We start from the raw sequence: 20,423 nt of genomic DNA, 5'->3' as shown, positions 1-20,423 counted from the left end.
GGTGGGGGATGTACCCTAGAGCCTCGCGTTGGTTCTTGATCCCTCCCCTCCAAACGAGCACTAGCATACGTGCATACGCTTTAATTTGTCACCCCTCTTTTATTTTTCTTTTAGTGGCTTGTCACGCCACTCCACCCTATTAGGATTTTAGGCGACTCACTTGGACTTGCGATCGAGACACGATGTGTGCGTAGCATGATCCGAGGAGTCACTTAATCTTCCATTTTAAGCTTTGGGTTCATAGCCTTTAGCTTTTAATTGAAGATTGAGGATTTTTGATAGATTCACTCATGACATGTAGCCGTGACACGATGTGTGCGTAGCAATGTCTGGGGAATCGCTCGAGCCACCGACAAAGAACCTTGGGATTGATGACCCTTGGTTTCCAAGTCTGAAGGCTCGGGGACCTAAACCTATCGAGTCTAGCTGCATTAGTGAGCCAATACCTCATGCATCCATGATAGTTTACCTAGGGTAGAGTCTGCCTTACCCTATTAGGGACACGATTCACGAGGGGAGGGATCCAACCCCTTTTTATTGCTTTATGTCTTTGATTATTATTGCTTTGTCTCGTTGCTACAATGTGTTATGTGTATTTATCTGGCTGAACTAACTTTTCTTGGTTTTGTGTCCCCATTGCATTCACAAACCCTAGCAAATAAGAGGTCTGGCATGACCTTCTTTTAGAACCTACCCTCGTAGAGAGGTTATTGCACGTTTAAAGATTTTGGGATATTGCATTCATAGATTAATAATTGCATAGCATTCTAAGCCTACCTTGGCGTAATAAAGGGTCCTTTAGGTCATGTTTCATTTCGAATTGCATATTTTACTGCTTTAATAAAATGGCATCATGCATAAACCCTAGAAAGGGAATGCCATTTAGGGGATCCCGTGTCAGGAATAAGCCACCTTGTGTCTCGGATACTTAATCCAAGGAGATTTGCACGTTTACATTTTGTACCATCCAAAGGGGTAGTGCACAAGGTAAGGTGGAATCCGATCATTTTCATGGGGCGATCTTTGGAATATGAGCGTCTAATAATCACTTTTTGGCCACTTTATCAAAATTGGTAAAAATCCCTTGCGAAGAGGACATTAATTTGAAGAATTTCACAAATAATTCCTCGCTATTGAGACGAAAAATAAATTAAGGCCAAAATTTGATTTTAGAAGGTTCATAGACTAATGCATCGCCATAAGCCGTCAATTCCATTCAATCAACTGGACTATTTTATTCACCAATTACATCCAGTCCATTTTATCAATTTGTTCATTTTTAGGGCAATCTAGTCGATTTTTGAATAAGATCACCAATTTCATTCAATTCATTTGATTAGTTCACCCATTCTTGGGTCAATTCAATCAATTTTGAATAAATTCAAGTCATCAGATTCGTTCAATTCATTTGACCGATTTACCCTTTTTAGGGTCACCGGGTCGATTTTGAATAAATCGTCAATTCATTTGACCAATTTACCCTTTTTAGGGTCATCCGATCGATTTTGAATAAATCGTCAATTCATTTGACCGATTTACCCTTTTTAGGGTCATTCGGCCGATTTTTGAATAAATCATTCATTTGGCCAATTTACCCATTTTTAGGGCAATCGAGCCGATTTTGAATAAATCAAGTTTCGTTCAATCTATTTGATCAATTTACCCTTTTTTAGGGTGATCTGATTAATTTTGGATAAATTAAAATTCAATTCATTTGACCTGTTTCCCTTTTTAGGGTAATCCGGTCGATTTTTAATAAATTGTCATTTGACCAATTAGGGTTTCAATGTCGAATTTCAAAATGGAAAACCTAGTCGATTTTGAGAAAAGCATCCATTGCACCCAGTCATTTGACCAGTCGGAGTTTTGACCCGTGCTTCACTGAGAAAAGTTGTCAAAACGAATTCCAATCTCTCCGATAGGAAGTTCGTCAAGGTCAAACCCGTGCGTTTTTGCAAGTTCTTGTGTCGATCAAAAGTGATCAATCCCTTCGGACGAGGTCCTCATTTTAACAAACGTCTCTTCTCATTCCAATGGGCCAAATTTTTTTCAAATCATTTTTCACCCCATAAGCTGATTGGATCCATCAGGTATTGTATAGTGCCTGCTCTGGAGGATTGCATTTTCATGCTAGGCCTACCCTTGGCACAAAAAGGGTTCCCCCATAAGACATGCATATCGATTTTATATTCTTGCTTACTAACTCAGGGTATTTTTCTTTTGTTTTGTTTTCCCCCCTTCCCCTGCATTCGTAAAAATACTCCAATAAAGGGAAAATATTTTTCTATATCTGATGACACTTCTGATCTAATAAAGTGTCAAAATTGCAAGTATTGTGTGATTCTTGAGCAGATCCTACAATGAAAACATAACTGATCTATCTGAAAGCTCTACGCTAAAGCCTCTGAGAGATTTTGTAATTATTTTTTTTTTCAAAGGAAAATTCTGTTTATTTGATTTGTTAATACATTTTGTTCCAAAAGAAAATGAGATGAAAAGTGTATATGTGGAGCTCTTTACAAGTTTCTCTCTTCTCATTGTTGATCGACAAATTTTGTTTTAATCTTGTTAGTAATAAAGTTTTGAACAATTATTGTTTTGTGTATATTCATGTACATTTCATTCTTTTGCTCATTGGAGATTTCATGATGAATTTTAAGAAATACGACCGAATTGAGATTTTTTCGACCTCCAGCCTGAAAATTCGCAAGTGTATGCTTTCTAAAATCCTTGTGTACACTAGATTGCTGATCCGAGCTACACAATAAGAGTGCTCAAAAATTGAAAGAGGTCATTCAGAAGGCCCATGAGATACCTTTTTCTCCCGCACTTAATCCCAAAATAAAGTCAGTCACATTGATTGATAAATTGGGGCAACTTTTGCTTGAAAATATCCGCGGTGTCTAATTTGATTCAATCACATCTAAGTGAAAGCAAAAATGTGCATTATTCTTGTTTGTCTGGGAAATTTGGAATGATACTTCGAGCATTCTTTTCTCTACCTATACACATTTTATCATTTGTTCTCCCATTTGAGCCTTTGAAAGAACAATCTCGTTTCAAATAAGAGTCCTAATGATCACTACCCTACATTGAAAAATTTTAAATATTAAAAGGGGAATGGATTCTCAACGACCATTTCGTTATTTTGGTTGTCATGAAGTGTAAGAATGACGCTTTGGCCGTCGTTTCTACAACCTAAACACTGATTACCCCTTGCATCCCTATTTGAGCAAAAATTGGTGGTTCTTTTTCGAGTGCACATATGATCGCACCCCACATTGGGGAAGGAGATTGGGGAATTTTGAAAAAAAGGGAAAAGAAAAAGGGGAAAGAGAACCGCAAGTTGGGGAAATTTGATTCCACTTGGGTTCCAATTTTGAAAAAAAAAGAAAAGGAAGAGTTTTGTCCGCGTGGATCGCCTATGTTTCACACATATGGATGAACAAGGGTCTTCCTCAATCAGTTAATTCAGATACATGCCAAAAATTTCCCGTTAATGAAAGTTTCCTTTCAGGGTTATTGTAAGGAACGGAATACAAGTCAGGCCATCTTCTTTTCCAATCAAGCATTCTATCCCTAGTTATCCCTTTTGAGCCTTCAGAATAAAATACTTCATTTGGCAACCCCTGAGAATCGCAAACCCCACACTGGGGCAAGTTTGAGTTGAAAAAAGGAAAAGTTTCAAAAAGTGAAAAAGTGAAAAGCAACAAAATCAAAGACAAAAAAGGGAAAGTAGAACCTCAGTTAAAAATAAACTGGGACAAATTTCGTGAAAGTTCAAAAGAATGGCAGAAAGCCGAAAAATCAAAAGAAGAAAGGAAATGAAAGAGAAAAAGCCTCAAGTGAGCATAAACTGGGGCAGATTCTGATTTAACCCTAAAATAGGGTTGACGCAACAATGCGATCTCAGATTTTTCAAACCGCTTTTGAAATCCGCTTTCAAGCCTTAACTTTTCTAAGCACCCCACCTGACCCCATTACAAAAGCCGAAAGCCCTGACTTCTGTTCTTTGCAATGGCCCTATCAAGAAAACTTCTGATGCCGGAAAATTTTAGCTGTATTCTGAATTGATTAGGTGTGAGGTTGACACTGCTCTTCATGTGAAACCCCGCGAGGGCATTTTTGAAAAAGGAAAAAGAGAGCGAATGCAAAAGAAAAATGCAAAAAGATTTGATGCTGAAAGTCTCTGGTGAATGCTGAGAAATACAAACAAAGTCTGGGATCTTTGAGTTCAGAATAGGGGTAATTTTGGGAAAATGCGATCTTCGGTGCAATGTCCTTGAAAGACTTATCTTTTAACTATCGTTTTCAAACCAAATTACAAGCTAATAAAGTCCATCGTTGACTTATTCCTTCATGACAACCCAAAGTGAGGATATGCTCATAAGAAGTCCATCAATCATTCGTGATCATAAGGGTATAACCAGTTTTTACATGTTTAGCTATCATTTCTACCCGAAATTTTGCAAGCCCATGAAGCTTATACGTTGACTAAGTTTTCTTAAGAAATAAGGGTGACAAACTCTTTGCTTTCACTAAGATGTGGTATTGAAGGGATTACACACCATTTGGGCACAAAGAATAAGACAAATCTTGACCTCCCATTTCCAAATCAGAAATAACGCCCATTACCCAAAGCCTCGATGCTAAGGTAAGGAAGAAATCTCTTGTAATTTGGCATTATTTTGAGAAATTCATCATGAAATTTTCTGTATGAGTTAAGCAAGACATTCAATTTTCTTCACATTATGCAGAAAACACAGTTTCTTACTTTGTTCAAATAAATGGAGAGGCATCCAAACCAATTTTTGCAATCAAATGGGCCCATACTGGGGCAAAATTTTTATTTGCAAGATTTCGCAAAATAAGCCCACACTGGGGCAAATTTTTTATAGTTCATTTGAGGATTTCATCAAAGATTCAAGCAAGACTTTCAAATCAATCACGCTATTCTTTCCATGAGTAGTAGTTGCAAAAATAATTCAAGTGCATGTCATACTTTGGCAAGCCCCTATGCAGGTATTCATAGTTGAAATCAACGAAAGAGCTTCTGAGTTGTGGAAGGCCGATGCCGAAGAAAGAGAAGAAAGAAGGGAAAAGGGCCCTACACTGGGGCAAATAATTTCGACAAGTCTCTCTCAGTCAGGAAAAATCAAAAATCCAAAAATCCAAAAATCAAAAAATCAAATCAAGTTCATCACGGCAGGCTCGGGTTTGATCCCACTGTCCGATTGTCAAGACATTTTCATCGCTACTGGAACATGGGTTAGTCCCGCCAGTAAGCATTTCATTTTTTACATAGCCATTGGAGCGTGAGGTTAGTCCCGCCAGTGTGCATTTCATTTTCACAGTCACTGGAGCGTGAGGTTAGTCCCGCCAGTGAGCCTTTCATTTTCACAGCCACTGGAGCGTGAGGTTTGTCCCGCCAGTGTGCCTTTCATTTGCATCCGCCGCTAGCCGTTGGGTTTGTCCCACTGGTGTGCCTTTCATTTGCATCCGCCGCTAGCCGTTGGGTTTGTCCCACTGGTGAGCCTTTCATTTGCATCCGCCGCTAGCCATTGGGTTTGTCCCACTAGTGAGCCTTTTAATTGCATTCGCCGCTAGCCGTTGGGTTTGTCCCACTAGTGTGCCTTTCATTTGCTTTCGCCACTAGCCGTTGGGTTTGTCCCACTAGTGTGCCTTTCATTTGCTTTGCCGCTAGCCGTTGGGTTTGTGCCACTAGTGTGCCTTTTAATTGCATTCGCCGCTAGCCGTTGGGTTTGTCCCACTAGTGTGCCTTTCATTTGCATTCGCCGCTAGCCGTTGGGTTTGTCCCACTAGTGTGCCTTTCATTTTGTACCGCCACTAGCCGTTGGTTTAGTCCCACTAGTGCGCCTTTCATTTTACCCTGCCGCTAGCCGTGGGTCAGTCCCACTAGCGTGCATTCCATGATTTTAACTTTATTCAGGCCAGTCCCATGATTAAAGCTTATTCGGGTCAGTCCCATGATTAAAAGCTTGTTCGGGTCAGTCCCATGATTAAAAAGCTTATTCGGGTCAGTCCCATGAATAAAAGCTTATTCGGGCCAGTCCCATGCTTAAAAGCTTATTCGGGTCAGTCCCATGATTAAAAGCTTGTTCGGGCAAGTCCCATGTTTTTTTAATTTTTATTCGGGTCAGTCCCATGATTTTAAATTCAGTCCCATAATTTTAAATTTCTGTTCGGGTCAATCCCGTTTTAAATTCCTGTTCGGGTCAGTCCCGTTTCAAATTCTGTTCGGGTCAGTCCCGTTTAAATTCTGTCCGGGTCTATCCCGTGGGTCTATCCCATTTACATTTCTATCCGGGTCTATCCCGTGGGTCTATCCCATTTGCATTTCAGACCGGGTCTATCCCGTGGGTCTATCCCATTTACATTTCAGTCTGGGTCTATCCCGTGGGTCTATCCCATTTACATTTCTGTTCGGGTCTATCCCGTGGGTCTACCCCATTTACATTTCAGTCCGGGTCTATCCCGTGGGTCTATCCCATTTACATTTCTATCCGGGTCTATCATTTCAGTCTGGGTCTATCCCGTGGGTCTATCCCATTTACATTTCAGACCGGGTCTATCCCGTGGATCTATCCCATTTACATTTCAGTCTGGGTCTATCCCATTTACATTTCAGTCCGGGTCTATCCCGTGGGTCTACCCCATTTACATTTCAGTCCGGGTCTATCCCGTGGGTCAATCCCATTTAAATTCCTGTCTCGGGTCAGTCCTGATTAAAAATTTTCTGGTTAATTTTCTTGTCTGGGTCAGTCCCTTTTCAAGAATTTTTGTCAAAAGGGGGAAATCCTCATTTCTAGAGTGTCAGTCGTTCAAGTTTAATGCAGCCAAATAACACAGGTAAGTGTTTGGTGTCTACTTCTTTGTCTCAAGTTTTTTCAAAACTCAGACAAAGAGGGGCAAACTGTAGACACCAAATTTTTGGTGTTTTATTATTTATTTACTATTCGTTTTTTATTTGTTCTATTTTTATTTGTCACAATTAGTTTTTTTTTTACTTTTAGTTTTTCATGTTATTATTTTATTTTTAAGTTTCTAGCATAGAATTTCTCAAAAAGAAAAGGAAAAATATTTAAAAAAATATGCTTTAGTCGTTTTTATTTAAATTCAATGTTGTCTTACTTTTCAAAAAAAAAAAAAAGGGACAAAAGGTCACGGCAATGCAGAAAGCTGCGTTTTTTGCCGCAGCTTGCAAATGAGATTGGAAGAGGTCCTGGAGATGAAATTTGGAGCTGTAAAAGGCCAGGTGTCTAGGACACCTGGAGGGGGGGGAGGAATCTAGAATGATAGCTAGGTTTTGAGAGATAGAGAGATGTTACGGGCGGTGGGAAAAAAAGAAGAAAAGAAAGAAAACCAAGGAGAAAAGAGAGGCCGTAGGATAAAGGGTTTGGATGATGGGAGTTGCATAGAGGGTAGCCGCAAGAGAGAGAGGTTTAAAAAAACAGGATAGCAAAGGCTTTGTGAGGGGGAGCAAGGACTAGAGAGAGTGGTCGGCTACAAAGAAAGGGAAAATCTGGGCAAGAGTCCGAGAGAGGGAGGAGAAAGGAAACAACGACAGAGAGGAGGTTCTTGATGACGGCTGGGCTGTGGGAAAAGATTGAGAGAGGCCGAGAGAGGGGATAACGGCTGAAGAACAAGGGAGAAAGGAAACAACGACAGAGAGGAGGTTCTTGATGACGGGCTGGAGGAGAGAAAGGCTGCGCAAGATGGAGCCTTGGAGCTAAGAGGAAGGCCGAGCAGGAGCTTCCTCTCCTTCTCTCCGCTGAACTCAAGCTGGGTTCTTTTTCCTTCCTCGTCTCTGACCTCACCGCTGATGACTCCCGTGCGCCAGTGAAAACAGTTGGAGGCGGAGTGGCTCTTTGCCTGGAGACTGAGGAGGTTGAAGCTGCGGTGGGAAAGGCTGGTTCTGCAGCCATATTTCGGGGCATTTTACTCTTTCATCATAGCTTCTCTTGAGGAACTTTGAATTTCTACACCATTTATGTAGCTGGAGGAAGAGCTTTCGTTCATAAATTTTGTTGAAAAGACGATTGGAAAGACTTCGAATTTGGCCATAAAATCGCTGCATCATCAACCCTGGTTCTGCTGCAACTCGCTTCCTTCAATATTCTGGTGGATTTCACTCATCCCTTTGCGAAATGCTCCTAAGATTTCGACTCCATAAAACGTTAAGAGGTAATCCTCCCTCACTTTCCTTTCTTTTCCAACCTGTTTGCACGTAAAAGTTCAAGAAATCTAGCCCTTTTCTGGTTCATGATGCAGTTTTTTGTTGTTTTGCTGGGTTTGATACATTTTTATGGGTCGGGTGGGTTCTGTTCGAACCAAGAAATGACAAGGAAGCTAATTGTGAATACTTGTTTTTGTTGTTTTTGCAAGTCCCGTAGGTTGTACTCAAAAATCTTGTTTTGGGATTTCTTGTTGAGAACTCATGAATAAAAAGTCGTTAGTTTGCTGCCACAAAAAAAATGCACTTTAAAGAGATGTTTAGCCTTGTTTAATTGGAAATGGATTAAAGCCTTGTATGTGTCATGTTTGCCGAAGGTTTCACGAGATTGTAAAAGCTTTTGAATACAAATTGCAGCAAGTTTAGAAGCTAATGGGCAGCCGGCTTCATTCCTTTTAATTGCAGAAGCATAATCTACGTGGGTTGCATGCACTTTGCATGAATTAGTTGTAGGAATTTGCAGCAAGCATCTTCATGGATTGTGTGATGATTGCCTTGAAAATCCTTGTACAGATGTCTAATATTTTGGCTGCTTTGTGATTCAGTTTTTTAGCACGTTTTTATTGAATGTTCTGGTTTGAAGTTTTGAACAAAGGTTGAGAACCTCTGCTGTTTTTGTCCTGGTTTTCTTGCTTGAATACTCTCTGTTGGGATCACTAATGATAGATAGTTATTGCTTAAAGTTGACAATTTGGGATTCATGTGAGTTGGGTTGGCAAACAATGAACTTTGTGTATTCTCTGGGTTGCTATAAGCTACGGAAGTGGCAGCCGAAAATTGCAGAAGTAAAGAAGACTTTGCCTTCGTTGCATGCATGAAATAAATTCTGGAAATTGCACTTTGACCCCCCAAGTTCTCTTTTGCTTCACTATGGCCCAATCAATTGAATAATTTCATCAATTTGATCCTTAGTAGTTTTAATTTTTGCAATTTCATCGTTGTTTATTTGCTTCAATTAACTACCATGCTTTGTCAATTGCACTTAAGTCATGACTTTAGGGGCTTTATGATCAAGTGAACTTTGTTTTGCACATTTCTTTAATTTTCCCAAATAAATTGGTACCTTGACCTTTTTATTATTTTGGAGGGTAATTTAATAATTGCACTTCGTTAGAGCATCGATTCAAGGGAGGTACATTCTATCCCTTATTTGCACTTCATTTGACCCTACGTGCTCCTACGTGTTATGTGAATATGCATGTCTATTTCGCCTTCCTTGCCTTTCCTTAATTCCTTGTATTTATTTCATTTTTACTTTTATTTAAGTTATTCATTATGGGGTATGTGTACACCTCTTGGCTTGTAATAGATAGGGCTTGGCGAGCAATTTGGTCCATTTTCCCCTTCCCCTTTTGTTTTAGTTAGCAAATGTAATAGATTCACTAGCTTGGTTGCATGCCTATGTGTTATGCGTTAAGTGCTTTATTAGGTTCTTGCATTTAGTCGAGCATGCTAAGTGTTATGTGCTACGTGTTTATAAGTGATTCGCATGTCTACTCGCTTTTTATAATCATGAATGAATGTGATGGATGAATGGACGTCACCACACTAGTCCAACGCTAGTTGTGGCCCCCTTTCTCGTCACCACACTAGTCCAACGCTAGTTGTGGTACTTTGTTCCGTTTCCACTAGTCCAATGCTAGTAGGAATTCATAGAAAGGGCTAGTTCAACGCTAGACCCAATAGGCCGTCCCTTTCGATAGTGCATATTTGCATGTTCACTACATGTCATGCATTTTTCTTAGTTTTATCATTTGGCATGCTCCTCGAACCCCTTTTCCCCTCATTTTTAGGTTTTTGCATCTCATGCTAGTTATAGGGTACATTTGCTTGAGAGTCCCCTTTCGACAAGGGAAACGAGCGAGTGTGGCTCCGCAAATAGCCTTAGCACGCTAGTTCTCCCTTCTAATCAAAGGGAAGAGTAAAGTCACAAAGTTAGGACTCCCCGTTCCCGTCTTGATGCATTCCTATAGGATTCATGCATTTTATTCATTCACTATCACATACACTTACTTTATATTCTATCTCTTTTCTACATTTACACTTTATATAATACCATTCGCACACATGCACTTTATGTTATTTTCACATTATCATTCTTTACTCACCTTACCTTGTAAATACATTGGCACACCTCCACTTACATCCTATTATTTTTATCACTTTTTTATACTTCACACAAACTCACATTTTTACATGACATGCATTCCACTCATTTTACGTCATTTAGAATTATGTGTGACCTCTCCAAAGGATCATTATTGGGCTTCACAATTAATGTGATTGGCACCACTCAACCTTGGAAGAGAAATTTCCCCCATGTCCCCCTAGGTCTAGGTTCTTGCATTCATATAGTCATATCCAACACGCGATACATATCTTGGGTAGAAAAATTGGGAAAGGTGGGGATAAATCACGCAACTAGCCTTGGCTAGGTCGAAGGGGTGCCTTGGATTTTTATCCTTGCCTTCCCCTTCGTCAAATGTGACTCCCGAACCTTTTTCGTTGGTTTACGTGGACTAGGAGTCGTTTAAAAGGGGTTTCTTTCTACCTTTCCTTTAGAAAAACACTTTTTGGGTGACTTGGTACACCCTAACTCTATACCAAGTGGCGACTCCGTTTTTCATTAAAAAAAAAAAAAAAACCCCTTTTGAACTTTATTTGGCCAAATCGTCGCATTCTCAAGTCCCATGGCCTTTTACTTTTCATTTTACACACATTCACATTCCACTACTCACACACCACACACAACATCAAAAAGTGGGGCGCGACAGTGCAATCATAATCTTCCAAAAATTCCATCCACCTACGTTGCCTTAAATTCAGTTCCTTTTGAGAAAACAAATACTTAAGGCTTTTGTGGTCAGTAAAAACCTCAAATGTTACTCCACACAGATAATGCCTCCATTTCTTTAAATCAAACACTATCGCCGCTAACTCCAAATCATGAGTCGGGTAGTTTCTTTCATGAGGTTTCAATTTCCTAGAGGCATATGCTATCACTTTGTCATTTTACATTAAAACACATCTCAAGCCTTCTTTAGAAGCATATGTGTAGACCACAAAGCTATCTTTCCCATTTGGTAGAGCTAGTACAGGCGCTCGTGTCAAACGTCTTTTCAATTCTTGAAAACTCTCTTCACACTTAGGACTCCATATAAACTTTCCACTTTTCTTGATCAACTCAGTCATGGGTCCAGCAATTCTAGAAAAATCCGGGATAAATCTCCGGTAATACCCTGCTAACCCTATAAAACTTCTAAGCTCAGTAGGGCTTTCCAGTCGTTTCCACTTTAAAACAGCTTCAACTTTACTTGGATCTACTTTAATCCCATCCTTAGAAATTATGTGTCCCAAGAAAGTCATTTCTTTTAACCAAAACTCACACTTGCTAAACTTAGCATACAATTGGTGTTCCCTCAAAGTTTGCAAAACAATTCTCAAGTGTTTCTCATGATCCTCCACATTCTTAGAGTACACCAGAATATCATCAATAAACACCACCACAAATTGGTCTAGATAAGGCTTAAAGACCCTGTGCATCAAATCCATAAAAGCGGCAGGTGCATTGGTCAATCCAAATGCATTATTGCAAACTCAAAGTGTCCATACCTCGAGTTAAAAGTAGTCTTGGGTATATCTTTCTCCAAAATCCTCAATTGATAGTAAACCTGTCTCAAATCCAATTTCGAGAATAATACCGCCCCTTGCAATTCGTCAAACAATTCATCATTGTGGGGCAACGGGTATTTATTCTTAATAGTAACATCATTTAAGCCTCTGTAATCTATACACAACCTCAAACTCCCATCTTTCTTCTTAACGAATAAGATTGGGGCTCCCCACGGTGAATCACTCTCTTTTATAAAGCCCCGTTCCAACAAGTCCTGTAATTGCAATTTCAATTCCTTCAATTCGGCTGGAGCCATCCGATACGGCGTCTAAGAGATAGGTGCTACTCCCGGAGTCACATCAATCTTAAAAGTTATGTCCCTTTCCGGGGGTAAGAACTCTAACTCTTCGGAAAAAATATCCGGGTAATCTTTCACTACAGGCATATCCTCCAATCTCACTTTATCACTAGGAGTGTTGATTAGAAAAGCCAAATATCCTTAAACTCCTTTACTTAACATTTTTCTAGCCCGGATTCCTGAGATAAGTGTAGATGAGGCTAATCTACCCCTTACATCCGATTTCAGGGTTGCCTCTCCCGAAATACACAATTCTACTATATTCGTCTTACAATTCAACTGAGCATTGAAACGGGCAAACCAGTCCATTCCTAGGATCACATCATACCCTTTAATTGCTAAACCTATCAAATCGGCCAGTAATTTACGTTCTCCAACCCAGATCTCACAATTTCTATATACCAAATTAGCGATTAAACTTTGGTCCCTAGTAGGCGTTCTAACCTCCAAGTCATAAGGTAACTTAATTGGTTTCAAGTCTATTCCACTCATAAAATTAGGGTTTACAAAATAATGTGTTGCACCCGGATCAATTAAAATCTTGGCTAAACGGTGGAAGACAGGAACCGTACCTTCAACCACCTCAGTCGCATCAGGTATCTGTTGATGATGCAGTGCATAAACCCAAGCAGGTACCTTTGGTCGGCTTCCTCCAACACTGGTCTGTTTAGTGGTTGACTTTTTAGGTCTTTGGATGCTACCTCCTACCTTCAACTTATTTGGACAAGTCACGAGTTGGTGCTCGGTACTACTACAAGCCAAACACTTCCCAGACTTTCTCCAACAATTGTTCTCAGAGTGGTTGGGTTTTCCGCAGTACCCACAAGTGACTTGAGGGGTCACAGCCGAACCAGTAGAAGGCACTCCCCTCGCTCGAACCGGTCCATTACGTCCTCCTCTGGATAAAGCTCCCCTAGAAGCTCCAGCAGTCCTTATTCCTCCCATACCTCTTCCAATTTTGGAAGGCTGTGAACTCTTACTAGTCTGTCCAAAAGTACGACTAGAAAAGTTGCTCTTCCTATTCTGAAAGTCCTTAACTTGCATCCTTGCACTTTCAACCCTTTGCGCTTTCTCTAAAGCCTCAGTAAATGTAGAGATTTGGGTTGCAGCCAAGCCCTCTTGGATTTCCACATTAAGCCCCTGTACAAACCGTCTGATCCTCCTTCATTCATTGATCACCAATTCAGGAGCGTACTTGGAAAGCTTAGTAAATTTCCCTTCATACTCTGCCACACTAAGGGTCCCTTGTTTCAATTTGATAAACTCATCCTCCCTATTTTCTTGGATCAAAGGTGGAAGAAATTTTTCATTAAACTCCCTCAAAAAATTCTCCCAAGTCCAAAGGGTTTGGGCTCTCTCCCATTTTCCCTTTATCACATCCCACCAGGCACGTGCCACTCCCTCAAATTGGAATACAGCGAAATTCACTCGCCTATCCTCAGAATAGTGTAGAGCGGCAAATATATTGGTCATTCTCTCCAACCAATTCTCCGCTACTTCAGGGTCGGGTTCACCAGTAAATTTAGGCGGGTTGAACTTTAAGAACATCTCTAAGGCTCTATCCTCTCCTCTATCCTATCCCCCAAGTTGGTTAAGCGGCCCAGGACCTTGCCTATCAGCTAAGCGTTCTAGGATGTCAGTCATCCTATTGATGGCAGTAGCCACTTGATTTCCCTCAACAATTTTCTGTTCCTTGGTCGGTCCAGTTGCCGATTCCTAGTCATCCCCATGGGGTTGGGCCTGTCTAGTCCCTCGCCCACGGCCTCGACCACTTCTTAGTCCTTCCATTATTCTAGATGTGCCTAGTGCAAGAAATAAATCAATTATGCAAGAAAAGTCGAAAACAAGAACCAATCAAGAAAACATTGGAAATACAATGATTTACATTCATTAGCATGTCAAGATCCATACAATTAGCAAGTCATGGGAAAATCACAAAAAATATAGCACACAGGTGCCACAAGAGTACTTTTAGTCACAGAAGACTAAAATAAAAGCAAGCGCCTCAAAAAAAGGCTACACAGTCATGCAAAATGCAATGGCTCAGCACTCGCGTCATCCCAGCTAATTGTAACTGTACCAGTCAAAAGGGTCAAAAGAGTCAAAAGAGTGTCAATCACTAGGGGCCTAGTCCACAGTAGGACTACCAAGGGGGATCTCCTCCTCAGGATCCTCCTCCTGATCGGGGCTCTGGACTACATCGATCACCTCATCTACCAACCTAGTAGCATCAGCCAGAATCCCGGAAGCCCGATCACGGATCTCCTCTTCTAATCTGGTAAGTCGAGCCCTAGTACTCTGGAGCTCCTCACGAGCAACTGCAGCTGTAGCCATCTCGCCCTCGACTACCTCTTCAAGCTCAGCGATCCTCTCGCCCTGAGCACTAACCATCTGTCTCAGCTGATCTACCATGTGAGGACTCGCAAAAAAAAAAAAAAAAAAAACTATTATTTTATGCCTAATTTATGGCTTAATAAATTATTTAATTGGATTTTATTTCCAAGAAATATTTTCTAGTCTTATTAGACCTAAATACATGGTAATATAACTTCGTTATATTTTTAAAATGATTCGTTTCGAAAATTAATTCCCTAGAGCGCGTTTCGTAAAAATAGTGAATAGTACTTGGAGATTTTATCCGCGTAGTAGCACAATAAGCTTGGAATATTGGAGACTTGTACTATGGTCCTAAAATAGGTAATCTTATGAATAAATATTCAAGTGATAGTTAGTAGTGTAATCGTTATAAGAATTTTCCGAAAGTTTCGCGTTATAGCGTTAAATTTGACGGTACGCGTTTTCACGCGCGCGACTTCGATTGAGGGACTTTAGACCCTTATTCCGGGACAATTAAGAGTGAATAATATTTACAAGAATATATATGCCTTGGAGGTTTAGTGCACTAGTGAACCAAACGCACGAGAAAAATCGAGTCCAAACGCATCCTAATTGCACTATTTCAAGTTGACTTTGTGATGCATTTTGCACCACACAATGAATCTTTCTTAGGAAGCCACAATTGAACCAACACTCCTTCTCTCCTCACTTCACTTGGCCGTGCAACAAGAAAGGAGAAGAGCTCTCCATTGTTCTTCATTTTTCATCTTCAATTCATGCACCAAAATTCATCCAAATCACACCAAACTTGGAGACCACTTAGCAAACCCCTTGGAGATTATATCTAGCTAAGGAAGAGGGGAGCTTTCACGGTTTCTTGGAACTTTAAGAGGGCCGAAAATTCTGATCTTGCAAACCAAAGGAGTAGGTAATGATCAACCCATGGATTCTTATCTTTTAGAGATTATATGGCAAGATTTAACTCATGCATGCACTTAGTTACTTGATTATGGTGTAAAAATGTGATTGTGGGCTCTTGGAATTCCCACACTTGGGTTGTTGTTGTTGATTTGATGATTGATGGTGATTATATTGTTGGTTTAGTGATTATAATGATGCATTAGTGGTGGGTAATTAGTAGGAACTTCATTGGGTGTAAGAAGCAAAAACTTCCGATTCTACCCCTGTTTTATTCGGCCATTTTAAGGCCAGTTTTTAACGAACTAATGGCTTGAATTGGATGCCTATATGATGTATTAGAGGTGTGGAAAATTTCATTGAAAAATAATGAGGTTTGGTTGGGCAAATGAAATTTTTGTTCGAAACTAGCAATGTGGAAAAACTGATTCGCGTATGATCTGACCAGTGGTAGTATTTTGGCCATAACTCTGTCCTCGGGTGTCGAAATCAAGTTCCGTCAGTGGCGTTTGAAACTAGACATTCCTAGCTTTAATTTGAGATAAAATGCACGTTCTGATTCTTTGTGAGTGATCCGAACCAAACGTTTTAAGTTAGCTGTCCTGTCTCTCGGATTTGCTGGAATGGCTTGTTGAGGCAGCAACTTGAGGCTCAATTTTGAGCTGGTTGCTTGCCGAATTTCAGAACATTTCCTTCTGTGAACTTTTAGTCCCGTGAATGTATCTTCTAACGCCATAAACCATGCATCATTCCGAGTTAAATTGATTGAGTTGTGACTAAAACAAGAGGACTGCCCTGTTTTGGAAAAACGTAGTATTTGGACTGATTTGGGGCAAAACTTGGGAATGATTTTATTAATTGAAGTTCTTGATGCTAAACACTTACCAACGGTATCATGGATGTATCTTAGACCTTTATTTCACAAATGAACCATGGTTGGATAGCTTTCTTGATTAAACGATTTGAATTGGGAAATGAAGTCAAAAGACAGGTTGCTTTAGAAATTTTCCTGAACATTGGATGATTAATTAACTATCTTTCCGAAGGTATTTTTCCCTTAAATTTGATAGAGAGATGCCTTTCATATAGGAGTAACATATTACAAAATTTTATACCAATCCAAGTTCGTTTTGACTCTTAGCTAAGGTTCCAATTTTGAAAACTCAAATCTGGAAATTGTTCACCAGACTTGAATTTTCCTAACTTTGAGCTACCGTATCTCGGTGCTCGAAACTCCAATTTTCAATCCGTTTGTTCTGCCCTAAACCTTACTTACACCTCTAATTGAGTTATAAATTTCAAGGGCTAGTTTGCAACGAGTGAATTTTTCCGAATTTCCAAAGTTAGCGAAAAACCAACCCCGGCTTAATTCTGAATGTTCTGGAACAGCAATTTCATGCCCATTTTTGAATACCTTCCACTTAGATTCATGGAAAAGTGTCTTCTAAGAACTTGTAGTACTTTCTAAGAGGTTTCCAACGGTACCAAGTTTTATAATTTTGGACCTACTGAGTGCAAGATCTGATTTTTCTAAATTTGACGCGCAAAGCTGAAATTTGCTGATTTCTTAGAAAATGAAAATTTGAAAACTTGTTACTCCTTCTTGATGATAATTGATCGCTTAAACTTGATTTCATGAAGGAAATCAGTTTTTCTTGTGCTAATAAAACCTCACTTTTGAACCTTTATTTTGAGTGGCTAAGGTTTTTGGTTTGAGGTATTGACTAGTCCAAATGAGCGTAACTCCTTTCTTGATTAATACGTGATTGTGAGTGAAAAATACTTGTTAATTGCTTCAGGTGCTCAAGCGAGTCTTGAAAAGAATCCCGGAGGGGACAACTAAGGATTTTCTCGCTCAATTACTTTTGAATTGGTGAGTGTCAAGTGCATGACTTGTCGTGTTTACTTGATTTACCTGCTTATATACGTGAATATCACTTGATGAGACGAGTGTGTACTTTATCGCACTCGCTCTCCTTTACTTGCACTTTACTTGTATTAACTTGGTTTTCAAAGTCGATTGAGTGAATCTCGTCGATTAAAATATACCCGTTTTCGTGTGCGTGTCGTGTTGCCATGCATGTCGTGTATGTCGTGCGTGTCTTGTTGTCGGGTGGAGTGAACCTCCTCGACTTATGGGGACGCCCAATTCTCTTAACCAATCTTGCAACTCGAGCCGGCATGGGCTTGGTCGAGAAGCTTGATAAACCAAGAGAGTAACAAAACACAACTTGATCTTTTGAGATCTTGTTCGGCATACTCGTGGAGTATCGCCCTTTTCGTGCGTGTTCAAAAATCAAAACTTGATCTCCTGAGATCTCGTGTGGCATACTCGACGAGTATCGCCCTTTTTTTTTTTCGTGCGTGTTTGGTTTCGGATCCGAGAGGGTGGAATGTTGGTCGGAGGAAGTAATAAGTGAAGTTTCTACGGATAAAATACCCACCAGGATAACGGAGTGTCATCACGAGGGGGTATCGGATCGAGCCGTGGCGAAGCAAGAGGAAAATAGCTCCTGAGAGCTCCTATATCCTTGAATTGTTTCTGTTTATTTTTTTTTCTCGCTCGAACTGTAAATTACTTGAATATTGGGATTGTTATTTGGACAACGTGCTTGCATGTGTGTTTTCTTGGCCTCACGAGCGTTTCGCTCACCCCGTAGATTTGTTTTCCTTAACAGGAATGGATGGAGTGAAACTCGTTGGAACCCTTTGGATGTACTTTTGTATTAGGGTTCAATTGTAATTGGCTAGACATTTTGGCTATTGTATATATTTGGGAATTGATGTATCTTTTGGATCCTGACGTAAGAATTGGATAACGGATGTATTTTGAACACGTGGTACAAGACTTGGATATTCGATTTTGGAAGCGAATTTTCCTTATTAGACTGGTATAAATTGTTATATATTGTTAAGTTTGAATTGATTTGTCTCGAGTCCTGGCGAGAGCTAGGCAGGCGTTCCGCGGATACCCTTGGGTTCGCCCTTGGGAGAAGTGGGGGCGTCACAGTTGGTATCAGAGCTTAGGCTTTAGATCTTTGTAGTGTATCCTAGGCTTAAAAGTTTAGGATACCGGACTGTGGGACTGGTTTGAAAGTTAAGTGACTACTTGTAGGAAAAAAAAAAAAAATCAGAGTAACTTCGCGTGGCCTCTGCACGGAGTGAGTTTGGGCCAAGACGTGATATGGTCCCAATTATGTGAATATGTATAAAAGACTAAGTACTCTTCTTGTGCGTAAGTTGTGAACTATGAAAGTGGTAAGTGTAAAACCTTTATCATGCTATTTGAGGTAGATAGATATGTACGTCAGGTAGGGATCTTAAACTTTGTTAATTTGCACTTGGGAGCGTACGGCCTGAGTTGTAAATTCTCTTAGTTCTGGATTCTTGTACTTGAGTACTAAATACTTTTTCTGAGAGAATACTTGTGACTTCGAAAGAGATATAGTCTCGTATATTATAGTGTGAATAAAAATCATAAGTGGATTTGAGATAAATTCTGATGGCAAAGGTCAGAGCCCGGAGGATTCTTGTATTGGACTTGAGATCTCCATTATGGGAAATGAACGAGAAAAAAAAAAAACTAGACCCTTTTGACTGATATAGTTAGAATTGTCAGGGGTGATGCTAAGTGTTGAGGCCATTGTATTTTGCATGACTGTATGGCCTACTTTTGGGGCACTTGTTTGACTTTAGTCTTCTGTGAGTAAAAGTACTTTTGTGGCACCTGTGTACTATATTTTTGTGATTTTCCCCTGACTTGCTAATTGTATGGATTTTGACATGTTAATGAATGTAAATTATTATTATTTTCAATGTTTTCGCAATTGGTCCTTGTTTCAAGTATTTTCTCGCGTAATTGATTTATTTCTTGCACTAGGCATACTTAGGTTATGGAAGGGCTAAGAAGGGGTCGAGGCCGTGGTCGAGGCCGTGGGCGAGGGACTGGACAAACCCAACCTCAAGGGGATGAACAAGGATCGGCCACTAGACCGACCCAAGGACAAGAAAATATGGAGGTTAACCAAATGGCTACTGCCATTAATAGGATGACTGACATCCTAGAACGATTAGCTGAGAGACAGGAACCAGTGCCAGTTAACCAACCTGGGGGCCAGGATAGAGGGGAAGATAGAGCCTTAGAGAGATTCTTAAAGTTCAACCCACCTAAGTTCATTGGTGAGCCTGATCCTGAGGTAGCGGAGAATTGGCTAGAAAGAATGACTAATATTTTCGCAGCCCTAGATTATGCGGAGGAGAGACGAGTAACTTTTGCTGTCTTTCAGTTTGAGGGTGCAGCACGTGCTTGGTGGGATATGATAAGGGGAAAATGGGAAAGAGCACAAACCCCTTGGACTTGGGAAAATCTTTTAGGAGAATTTAATGAGAAGTTTCTCCCGCCCTTGGTTCAAGAGAAACGGGAGGACGAATTCATAAAAGTGAAGCAGGGGGCGTCTAGTGTGGCTGAGTATGAAGGAAAATTTACTAAACTTTCTAGATACGCCCCAGAATTGGTAGCCACTGAGAGGAGAAGGATAAGGCGATTTGTACAAGGACTTAACGTGGAGATTCAAGAGGGGTTAGCAGCGGCCCAAATCTCTACTTTCACTGAAGCCCTAGAGAAGGCGCAGAGAGTCGAAAGTGCAAGGCTGCAAGTTAAGGATTTTCATGCCAAGAAAAGGGGCACTTCTAGTCATCCTCTTGGACAAGCAGATAAGGGTGCCCCACCTTCTAAAAAGGAAAAAGGAACGGGAGGAGTAGAGACATCTGGTACACAAAAAAAGACTCAATCAAGAGGAGGCCACAATGGAAGGGATCAACCGAGGGAGACTCCTCCAAGTGGTCAGCCTGTGGCTCCTCAAGTTATTTGTGGTTATTGTCGCAAGCCTAACCATACAGAGAATGAGTGCTGGAAGAAAACGGGAAAGTGTTTGTATTGTGGC

General features: G+C 40.4%; 1 protein-coding gene across 1 annotated transcript in view; it reads left to right on the top strand.

The window, feature by feature from the left end:
- The window catches only part of LOC140009894 (uncharacterized), a 38,666-nt gene extending 30,680 nt beyond the window's left edge, over nt 1-7,986 (top strand). The window contains exon 4 of the mRNA XM_072056229.1: nt 7,718-7,986. Coding sequence (XP_071912330.1) covers nt 7,718-7,986 — 269 coding nt within the window. The remainder of the gene's footprint in view (nt 1-7,717) is intronic.
- Nucleotides 7,987-20,423: the final 12,437 nt, after the last annotated feature.

Source organism: Coffea arabica, chromosome 6e (assembly GCF_036785885.1).
Source record: "Coffea arabica cultivar ET-39 chromosome 6e, Coffea Arabica ET-39 HiFi, whole genome shotgun sequence".
Taxonomy (NCBI): domain Eukaryota; kingdom Viridiplantae; phylum Streptophyta; class Magnoliopsida; order Gentianales; family Rubiaceae; genus Coffea; species Coffea arabica.
This window is presented reverse-complemented; position numbering and strand designations above follow the sequence as displayed.